Source organism: Chlorocebus sabaeus, chromosome 17 (genome assembly GCF_047675955.1).
Source record: "Chlorocebus sabaeus isolate Y175 chromosome 17, mChlSab1.0.hap1, whole genome shotgun sequence".
Taxonomy (NCBI): Eukaryota; Metazoa; Chordata; class Mammalia; order Primates; family Cercopithecidae; genus Chlorocebus; species Chlorocebus sabaeus.
The window spans coordinates 41,226,277-41,236,123 of record NC_132920.1 but is presented as its reverse complement, the minus strand read 5'-3'; the positions used below and the strand labels follow the sequence as shown (position 1 = coordinate 41,236,123).

General features: G+C 45.6%; 1 protein-coding gene across 1 annotated transcript; it reads right to left on the bottom strand.

Annotated features, from left to right (window-relative positions):
- Positions 1-1,333: 1,333 nt before the first annotated feature.
- APOBEC2 (apolipoprotein B mRNA editing enzyme catalytic subunit 2) lies at positions 1,334-9,751 on the bottom strand. The gene is made up of 2 exons (XM_007972645.3): positions 9,548-9,751; positions 1,334-1,877 (listed from the first exon to the last, which is right to left on the bottom strand). Exons 1-2 carry the CDS (start codon positions 9,676-9,678, stop codon positions 1,334-1,336), a joined length of 675 nt encoding a protein of 224 aa, XP_007970836.1. The 5' UTR covers positions 9,679-9,751.
- Between the last annotated feature and the right edge of the window lie 96 nt (positions 9,752-9,847).

The window sequence follows — 9,847 nt, the reverse complement described above, 5'->3', positions numbered from 1 at the left end:
CTGAAAGTTGTATCTTCATGGGTTGGCAAATGCTCAGCTTGAGAATGATCAGGTGCCCATGTGCATGTCTGATAGAAAACACCTGTCAACATCAAGCCCTGGAACACTGATATTTCCTAAACATATCTATGTAGTGACATCTTCTCTTAAGGGTGTTAGGAGTGAGAAAGACCAAAAGTAAGTTATCTTCATGGAAGCGTGTTGTTTTCATGTTTTAGTAATATGTGAGTTGTTGCAGAATTAAAGTCGGGTAAGAGTGTCGTGAGGACCCCTCTATTACTGGAAGATTTTGATCAGTAACTGGGACCTTGCAAAGGGGGCTTAGTCACAGCATTTCTGTAGGCGCAAACTCCATCACACTAAATGCAAAAAAGGATAGTAAAGGATCGTTTAACCCTCTTTCCTGAGGGTAATTGGCCTGTTTCTGTTAGAGTTTAATTTACCCTCAGCAAGGGGCCAAATTGGCCTTAATTGTGTCCTAATTATTTGCTTAAATAGCTAATCTTTCTCCTATCACCTCTTGATATCTGTGAGAGGTTACTTCTGAGCTGCTGCCTAATTTACAAACATCTTTTTTAACTCTTTAAATATTCCTGCATGGACCAGCTTGTTACTGTATTATCCCCATTCCTGCATTCAACATCCTTCATGAATTCTGCTGAGGTCTTCTCAACATAAGAAAAATGTTCTCGTATTATATTTTCACTCAGCAATTATTGGTCTCCTTCAAAGTGTAGCCATTTGTTTGAAAACATGAAAGCAGGTCTTGCTAAAAAAAAGTTAAATACCAGTACATTTGGGGAATTTCAAAATTACCGTAAGTGAAAAAATTGGCCCTGAAGGACTGAAAAACATTCATTAGAGAAAAATGGAATGGTAAGATTGCCAGTGGATATGGGAGCAGGACATCTAGAAGGTGTCTAGAGTTAGTAATCTCTGACATGTACACGGGGGCATACTCAGAGGATTTCAGTATCTCCTCTGCTGTGGTTCAGTAGCAGGTCCTTGCACATCTCAATCTTACCAAAGAAGGTCATCTTGTCTCATGAAAGTTTTAGGATTCCTGTCAACCTTGAGTATTGTAAGTTAGGGGAAAGTTACTTTGATACGGAAGTGTGGGAGGGAAAAGTTTAGAGAGGGGTTCAGAGTAAAGAGACATGATGTTCTAAACTATATTTACAACCAGTCAAAAGCAGAGAAATGAAACCCTTCCAAAGGAAAATCAGATGTATCACTCATTCTACCTGACCTCACACCTTCTACTGGAGTTAACATCATAAAGTGATGGTGCCATGGCACCAGGAAAACTCACGTGAGGCCGAGCCCAGTTGCCCTACTTCAGGATGTCTGCCAGCTTCTCCTCGTAGTATAGGAAGTTCTCCTGAACGTCTTCCCAGGGCTGAAAGGCCTTGGATTCACCCTCTTCTTGCTCCACAAAATTCTGCCAGACGTATTCGAAGTCCTGGGGCTTCATGATGCGCAGTTTACAGCCAGCCTCCTTCAGCTTCTTCAGAGCAGCCTGGATCTCCGGCTCCTCCCACATGAAGAGTCGCCCCACCAGAATGAGCAGACGCAGGTTCTTGGTCTTGCTAAGGGTTTTGGTAATGCGGTCAGCGCATGCCGCACAGGGGCTGGAGGACACATACCAGGTGACATTGTACCGCAGGGCTGGGTCAAAGGCTGGCAGGATGGTGTTGAAGAAAGCTTCCTCTGCATGGGCAGCTGCATGTTCATCCTCTAGGTATCCCCGAGATGCCTGCACTTGGCCCCCCTTGCCCTGTGCTTCAACCACATAGCAGAGGAAGGTCTTGTTCCTCCCGGAACTGTACTCCACATTCCGGAACTGGAATTTAAAGAAGTTGGCAGGCAGCCGTTCTCTGTAGGTCAAGGAGACAGAAGGACAGGAAAGAATAATAAGTTCTTGTTTCTAGAACCAGCCTATAGTAGGTAGCTCTTCCAGATCAGTACTTCAGATATGCATTCACTCTTACTAGAAATAGGTCTTGCCTGTGGTAACATGAATGACCAAAAAAAAAAAAAAAAAAAAAAAAGTATTAAAAAATCCAAAAGGGTCTATCTGAAGGAGAGGAGAATTTGGATTGAGGTGTGCATTCTGGTCACCCTACTAGGAAGGGTCTCCAAACATTGTCTCCACCATCTCTCTTCCAGCACAACACACCCCTACATTTCTAAATCGTTGATCTTTAACCTGCCTATACCTTAGAATCACCTAGAAGACTAAGAATGTTAATGCCTGGGCCTCATGCCAAACCAATTAAATCAGAACATGTGGAGAGTTGGTCCAAGCATCAGTATTTTTAAAAAGCTCTTTGGATGATTTCAATAAGTGGCCAGGTAAGTAGCAAGCATATAAAATTTCTCAAGACACAGCAAGACAAAGATTTTGCAGGCATTTTATGCTTTCTTTTCTCTTCCTTGTAACTCATGTAAATTGCATCTTGGCGTGAAATGGCCTAAAACTTGCAATACCATGCTCTCCTAGTGACTACTTCTCAAGTCTGTGTTAACTTTCAGGTAAAGGGATTGTCACATGGTAAATGTCCAAGAAATTTTGTCTGTGAGGCCAGACTACTCAAGGGTATCTTGGGATAATTAAGCCTGTATTTAGTATTGAGTCACTTCAAAATCTTAAAGGACTTGGTGTCTGCCCTCCAGATGCTTATAATTTAGCAGCTAGATTGCAGCTGGACAGAGAAGATGTCAACGAAACAGCTGAGAACATTACAAGACTGCTAAAATTGGATAGGTACAGTAGGGGAAGTATTATGAAGGTTCTCGAAAGTATAGCCTTGATTCAGGAGGCAGTAGAGAATTGTTACAGGTTCTTGAGAAGGAAAACAATAAAAGTGATGTCCATGCAAGATTATTCTGGTGGCAATAGGCATATGGTGTGAAGCTAAGGAAAAGCCTCAAATTGAACAAATTCAGTAGGTGTCTTAGGACACTAGACTCGGTGATGAATTGTGTGGGTGCCTTTGAGGAGGAGATGGATGGTTAGGAAATGAAAACAGCAGGATTTTTTTTTTTCCAGAACATTCTACCATCAGATTTGTTTAAGTAGCATGATAGGTGTTTAACTATAGCGGGGAAAGGCCAGGAATTTTGAAACTTTTGGTAATAACAAGAAGAAGAAAAAAGAGTTGAAGATTGTTTTTACTTTTATGTGTATGTGTGTGTGTTTTTCTAAAATAGGCAAGATTTGTGCAAGTTTGAAGGCCAAAGAAAATGAAGTTTTAATGGGAGAGATGAAAAATGTCAGGAGAGGAGGAGATGAATACCAGCTAGAAAGACTCAATGTTTTCCTTTTTAAAAATGTAATCTCTCTGGCTACCCCAAGAGATAGCTATGGCACCATTGATTCTACTATTGCCTATCTCCACCTGTTCTCTTTACGCAAAGAAGTCACCAGACTCCTTGGGCTGCAGGGGAATCCCTGGTATCCCAGGGCCTTGGCTGCCTAGGGATAAGCAGCAGATGCCAAAGATATGAGTAAACTTGACTTATTTCCCTGCAGGATTCCCTCACCTCCGCCCATCACCAAAATGTATCCACCACCCTTTCCATGTCCCTTGCTGTCAGGTTCGTTTTCCACTGTGGAGATGGATGTGTTTGAGGACCCAGCCCCAGGATTCCTTCAGGTACTATACTTAGGTCTCTAAGCCCCTCTGTCCCTAGTTGGAGGTGTTTATTGTTTACTTAACATTTTAGGAGAATGGATAGCCTGATGTTTCCCTGCTCCTCTTCTCAGTCCGTGTTAGGCATTCACTTACAGTGAGTGCTCCCTAAAGGTAGTCACCCCACCAGACCACTCCTGAACTTTACCAGTTGCCAAATGGTCCCTTCAGTCCCTGGAGTGCCGTTTTGCTTTTGAGAAGCACAGAGCTTACCTTTCCTGCCCAAACTTGGTCTTCAAGCCCTTTTGCTCCCCTCCCCAAGTCTAATCCAGGGCCACCTATATGATGGATTGTCAGGTGGAACCCTTGCAAGTATTCATGGCTACTCAAATAGCTTGGAGGCTTGAACAGTAGTTGCTGTGTGGTCCCTCTTTTCCTTCTGAAGCTCCCAAAAGCATGGCTCCAACTTTGCTCAGTATAGCCCAGCTGAAAGTATGAATTTAGGCCAGTGTGAATTTGGCCCAGCATGCAATTGCAAATTGGCTTGGATGGTTGTGAGGTGACTGTTTCTTTCTGCCCTCCTTAAGCTCTGACATTTTCCCCTTCTCCTCTTCCCTAGGCAAGAGGAGAAGACCCAGAGAAACTTGAAACCTCAGGGAGAGGAAGAAAGGTCATCTCTATAAATACCTGTTTCCGACCCCTCTGGCGAGCAGCCCTAGAATCTACTCTGTCCCTCAGCAGAGCCTTCTGGACTAGATGCCTCAGGAAAAGAAGTGCTTTCAAGGAGCAAAGGAAAGGCAGGGAAGGTTTGGTTCCTAGTCGTTCCCTTGGGTTTGCTCAGAGACTAAACTTGCTTGATTTCTGAATGGGTTTCTTGGTCTTCTAGAAGGAGCAAAAAGGTCAGATGAGATTCTTTAGGTCTCTCACACACTGAAATAGCTAGGTCCTGGGGGAAAACCAGGAGAACAGAGGTAATAGAGGTCTAGAATTTCTACAGGGAGCTAGACAACATGGCCATCTCGGGCAATTTTGTAGACTCACAGAATAAATTAACACTATTATGCCCACTAGTGAAAGGAAGTAAATAATGACACCTGACTTGTTAAATAATCACCAGCAGATTTTTTAAAGTAGCATGATAGGTCTAAGTATCATATTTAACTATAGTCCTTTACATTTAACCCAGAAAATATTTTACCGGTAGAGGTGTATGTGTGTGTGCACGTGTGTGTGTGTGGTGTTGGTGGGGTGGGGGTGGTGGTGGTGGTCAGGAGAGAGATGCTGGTAGTAGATTTCTTTCCCTGATCCAGTCACTTCCTCATGCATAGAAACCTACAGCCTGATTTCTATTCCCTCTCCCCAGCCTCTGATAGCACCTTGTTAAGCACCGTTTCCTCATACTTTTTCCAAACAAGCCTGTCACACTTCATCTACTTAGACCTAGGCTTCTTCCACTTGGGAGGAAACAGAGAGTCCAAATATCTAGAAAAAAAAAATGGGAAGATAATCTGCTTGATGGAGGGAGAAGGAATGTGAGTAAATGTAATACTTTTTTTTCAGGTTCACGTTCAAAACATTTGAATTTTCTAAGCATAAATCTATATTGTGAAAAGAAGCAACCCAGAGGGCAGTTGAAGCTGGACTGAGATTAAACATTTGCTCCAGAATAATCCATGAGTGGAAAAATCTACTCACGGGTTATTATGTGTTGAGTTGTTTCAGCTTTCCCTCACTAGACCTACTGGTGAAGCGTGAAAGAGGGAGGATTGCTGGTTTCATTGGCCTTCTCCTTTTTCAGAGCACTTTTCAAAGTGGATACCAAGGAGTGGGCATAATCAGAAAGAGTAGTAAGAGCAGGAGCAGAGCGTTCTAGCAGCCTGACTCCCTAGAGCTGAGAAGGGAGCTCCGGATTGTGGGACTGGATGGGATTTTGCCCAAGGGAAGCCCTGGACTTGCCTGTTGTCCCTGGGAGGCATGGTCTTTACACCTGAGCTTTGACCTGCCCCCAACCCACTGTGGAAGGCAGGTTGGGCAGAGTCAGTGGATCACCTTTTTTTCTTGATGACACACCACCCAGCGTGCTCCAGAGGCCAGGGTGAGGGTAAAGGGCTGTGTCTGGTGTTAACTGGTGTCGAAGTCCCCTCACTCCTTATCTCGCCCTTCTCCTCTGTACACTGCCTCTCTGTGTTCCTTACATGGCCAGAGTAAACTACTGGTAGCTAAAGAAGTGGTTGGAAGAAGAATCACTCTGTGTGCCATTTATCTTTGTTCCTTAATAATCCCTTGGATAGGAGGTTCTGCTTTCTGTAAAAACATACACAACATAACTAAAGACAAAGCCAAGCTCACATCAAGGGTGTTGCCAGGCAGAGTCACAGTCACTTCTCACTGGGTTGGAAAGCTGGGGAGCAACCAGCTCTGGTGCCCCAAGGCTCCACTAAAACGTGCTGTGTCCGGAAGCAGGCATGAGCCAGGGGGATTCTTACCTAAGCCTCGTGCTGCTGGATCTTCATACACACTGAGCTGCTGTCCTCAAGAAACCCTCCCCCAGTTCACTCCCTATCTTGTCTGACAGAGAGCCTAAAAACCACACAAGAGGTTCTTATTCATTAGGTCATTAATTTATTCAACAAATACGTATTGAGTGCCTATCAGGAGCTTGGTGCTAAGGATAAAGCAGTGAAAAAGACAAAGTGCTATCCTCATAGAGGTTGAATACTAATGGGGGAAACAGGCAGTAAATGATCAACTCCTATCCAGTAAATATAAAAAGAATCCTCTCTGGTTTTTTGGATGCAGTGTGATGATTTGCAGTCAGACAGTCCTGGGGTTCACATCCTACTCCATCTACAAGCTTTGGCCATATGACCTAATCCCTCTGAGGTTTAGTTTCCTCACCTGAAAGAATGAATAATCCAACTTCTAAGGTTTTGGACAACAGTAAACACTCAAAGCTAGTCTGGGCACAGTGGCTCATGCCTGTAGTCTTAGCACTTTGGGAGGCTGAGGCATGAGGATTGCTTGAAGCCAAGAGTTTGAGACCAGCCTGGGCAACACAGTGAGAACCCATCTCTATAAAAAATACAAAAATTAGCTGGACATGGTAGCATTCACCTGTAGTCTTAGCTACTCAGGAGGCTGAGGCAGGAGGATCACCTGAGCCCGGGAGGTTGAGACGACAGTGAGCTGTGATTGCACCACTGCACTCCATCCTGGGCAACAAAGCAAGAAGCAATACCCCATCTCCAAAAAACAAAAAGGAAATTGATGTATGATACATATGATGCCTTCTCCAGGCCTCAAATTGTATCCTTTGGAGCTCCATCTTAAGCATTACCAAACTCGATCCATTTTCCACTGCTCTTCTTCTCACTTTCAGAGGTTTCTGGTTTTCAGTGGTGTGCTGGTAAGTGTAACGCTCAGCTTTCTGATAGAAGGAAGAATCCCTGATTTCTAAAGTTTGCTGATTTCCATAAGGTAAGTACTCCCATTATGGAGATTTCAAGCTCCTGAGGTGATATCACTGGATGCAGAGTTGGGAAGAGACTTGTGAACCAACAGGAGCTGGCTTCAGCACGCTACGGCAGTCTTAGGCCCTTTTCCAGAACATTCTACCATGTTATTTTGTTAATGTGCTCAGTTCCACTTTCTATCCTGAATGCCCTATTCAACCATGAACTGGGCATCTCTCCTTCCTACCAGCTACCCCCTCCTCATGTTGGACTGTTTCCTGAAAAGCCACCTGCTCTTCTGCTAGTTTGTGGCCCAAATATAAGGAGCACTAAAGATCTTCACTATTGGAGACCAGGCTAGAAAAGGAGTTGCTTTGGTGACCCCCTTGACTCCAGGAGGGAGTCCTGGGGTGAATGCATCTCAAGAGGGAAGGAGAGGAAAGCTGTTCCCTCACCCTGTCCCTGTACAGACCCAGCTGCACCTCTGGGCTATTTTAAGCCATCTGTTTACCCAGAGGAGCCCAGGAGACAGCTCTCCACAGCCGTTACTTGTGGCCAGGAAACACTCAGGGCTCTACCTCCCACCTGAACTGCTCACAGAATGCTGAAAACGCTGCCCCGTCTGTGCCTCTTTTTCTGAGCTTTGGGTCCTCAGAAGCCTCTGATCCTCTCTACCTCCCAGATGGAGGTAACGTGGAGCTCTGGGAAACCTGGAACCCAGAATGAATAAGAGACCAGTAGAAAGGATACTTTGCTGGGAGTCAGAAGATGTGCCTGGTTCTGTGGTTTTGGACATATCATTCAATCTCCCTGAGTGTCAGTTTCACCCTCTGTAAAGTGGCAATAATACATCTCCTTCTCCTACCTTTGTGCTGAGTGTTGAATGGTCTCATGTTCATGAAACTATGTTGTGATTATAAAGCCCTGGACAAATAGAAGTTATATCAGTGGACTTAACCCTTCAGGATCCATTGCTCTGGGACCCCCAAAGCATGTTTAGCTCAACAAACAGTCTAATTCTGTTCTTGACTCACCTTGCCTCTGTGTTGGAATGCCACACAGAGTGTAGTGTGCACACGTGTGTGTGTATGACTAAGGATAGTGTGTACCAGCATGCTTGAGTGTTAGAAAAAGGCTCTCCTTCCATAAGAAAGCCACTGGAATTGAGGACTGTCCTGGCCAGGCTGCCCTAGGCTTTCCCTGTGTCTATATTAATCTGTGCCCAGCTGCTCTCTTAATCCTAGGATGAGGGTGAGATTAGTTGGGTGGGCATGGGCAAATGGAAGTTCAGGGGCTACTCTTGCCTCAGGAAATAGGATGCATTTTCCCTTAGGTTCTCTTGGAAATCAGAAAACATCTGAGCTGGAAGGGACCTTACTAGTATAGGTTCTTCATGTTATAAGTGCTAAAACTGTGGCTGACTGGAAAATCACTTGCCAAGCTTGAAATACCAAGTCCAAATTGCCATTCAGGGCTTCCTTTCCCCCATGAAAGCATCATGCCTCCTTTCTTCCTGAAACTTCTCTTAGTCTCGCACCCACTCTGCCTGTGGGCATTGCTGGACACCCCACGAGGAAAACGTTTGGTTCAGGGAGGAAATGTGGCCTCATAGATTCCCTTTATTCTTTGCTCAGGATTTAGCAGGGTCTTCCACTACAGGAATAGAAAGGGAAGAGGAAGAAGCCTACTTAGTTTTCTTCCTGGAGATGGCATAATCTGGATAAGACAGAGGTACCCTGCACACAGCCCGCTCCTTGCAATCTGTAGAACCTTTTCTTTGGGTCCCATTTCCTCTAGGCAATGCCTGAACATGTTGGAACAGCTCCTGTGTCCATAAGCTCCTGGACTGCATTATCTGCATGTAATTTCCCTGTTTCTCTGTGGAACAGCCCCTGAGGAGGCTCAGAATAGATTTAATAAGAAAAAAGCTGCTTCTGAGTCTTAGGAAAGGATGGATCTATCTTTCCTGTCTTGGGAGCTTCTACTCCAGGAAGAAGCTCTAAAGAAAGGGCTAGAGGCCTATGGCTAGCGGAGAGACCCACTCAGGAACAGAGAGAGAAGTTGAGGGGAAGGGGTGCTTTGACCGGAGCCACATATAGATGTGCCAGTTTCATCCTCTGTCCTCACCAAACTCCCTGGGACTAAGCCTCTACCCAGAGAGGCAGGTGGCTGTCCCAATACCAGGAGGCCTGAAGGGTGGTTTTATTTTCTGGGCTCTTGCCTCCAAGGAGCTCCTCCTACCTCTCCCTGATTAGAGAGCCCAAGGTGTCACCCTAAGAAGCCATGAGAATTTGCTGCTGGGTCCCCTACCACCCCTGCCGTGCCCACTGGTGCACTCTCACTGCTGCAGGGTTGTAGCTGGCCCTGACGCCTAATAAAATACCATCCTGAATTTCCACAGCCTACCCCAAGCCTGCACTCTTCTAGGGAGCAGAACCCTGGCCCACATCTGAGGCTTACCCTGTGACAATCTCAAAGGGTGGCAGCTCAATCAGCTCTTTCAGCTTCTCAGGGTCGTCCAGGTTCTCCAGATCCTCCCCATTCTGGGAGGCAGCCTCAGCGGCTGCAGCAGCCTCTTCCTTCTGGGCCATGGAGGGTCTGTGGCTCAGGAGTCACTGAGAGAAAGGAGAGGCAGGCAGATCTGGGCCAGGCTCTGGCGGCAGAGTCCCAAGCAGCTGTCAGCAGCTAAATCTGGCTGGGGATGACGGGAAAAGGACCCAGCAGGCCAGACTTCGTGCTCTCCCCACTTAGCCACAGGCT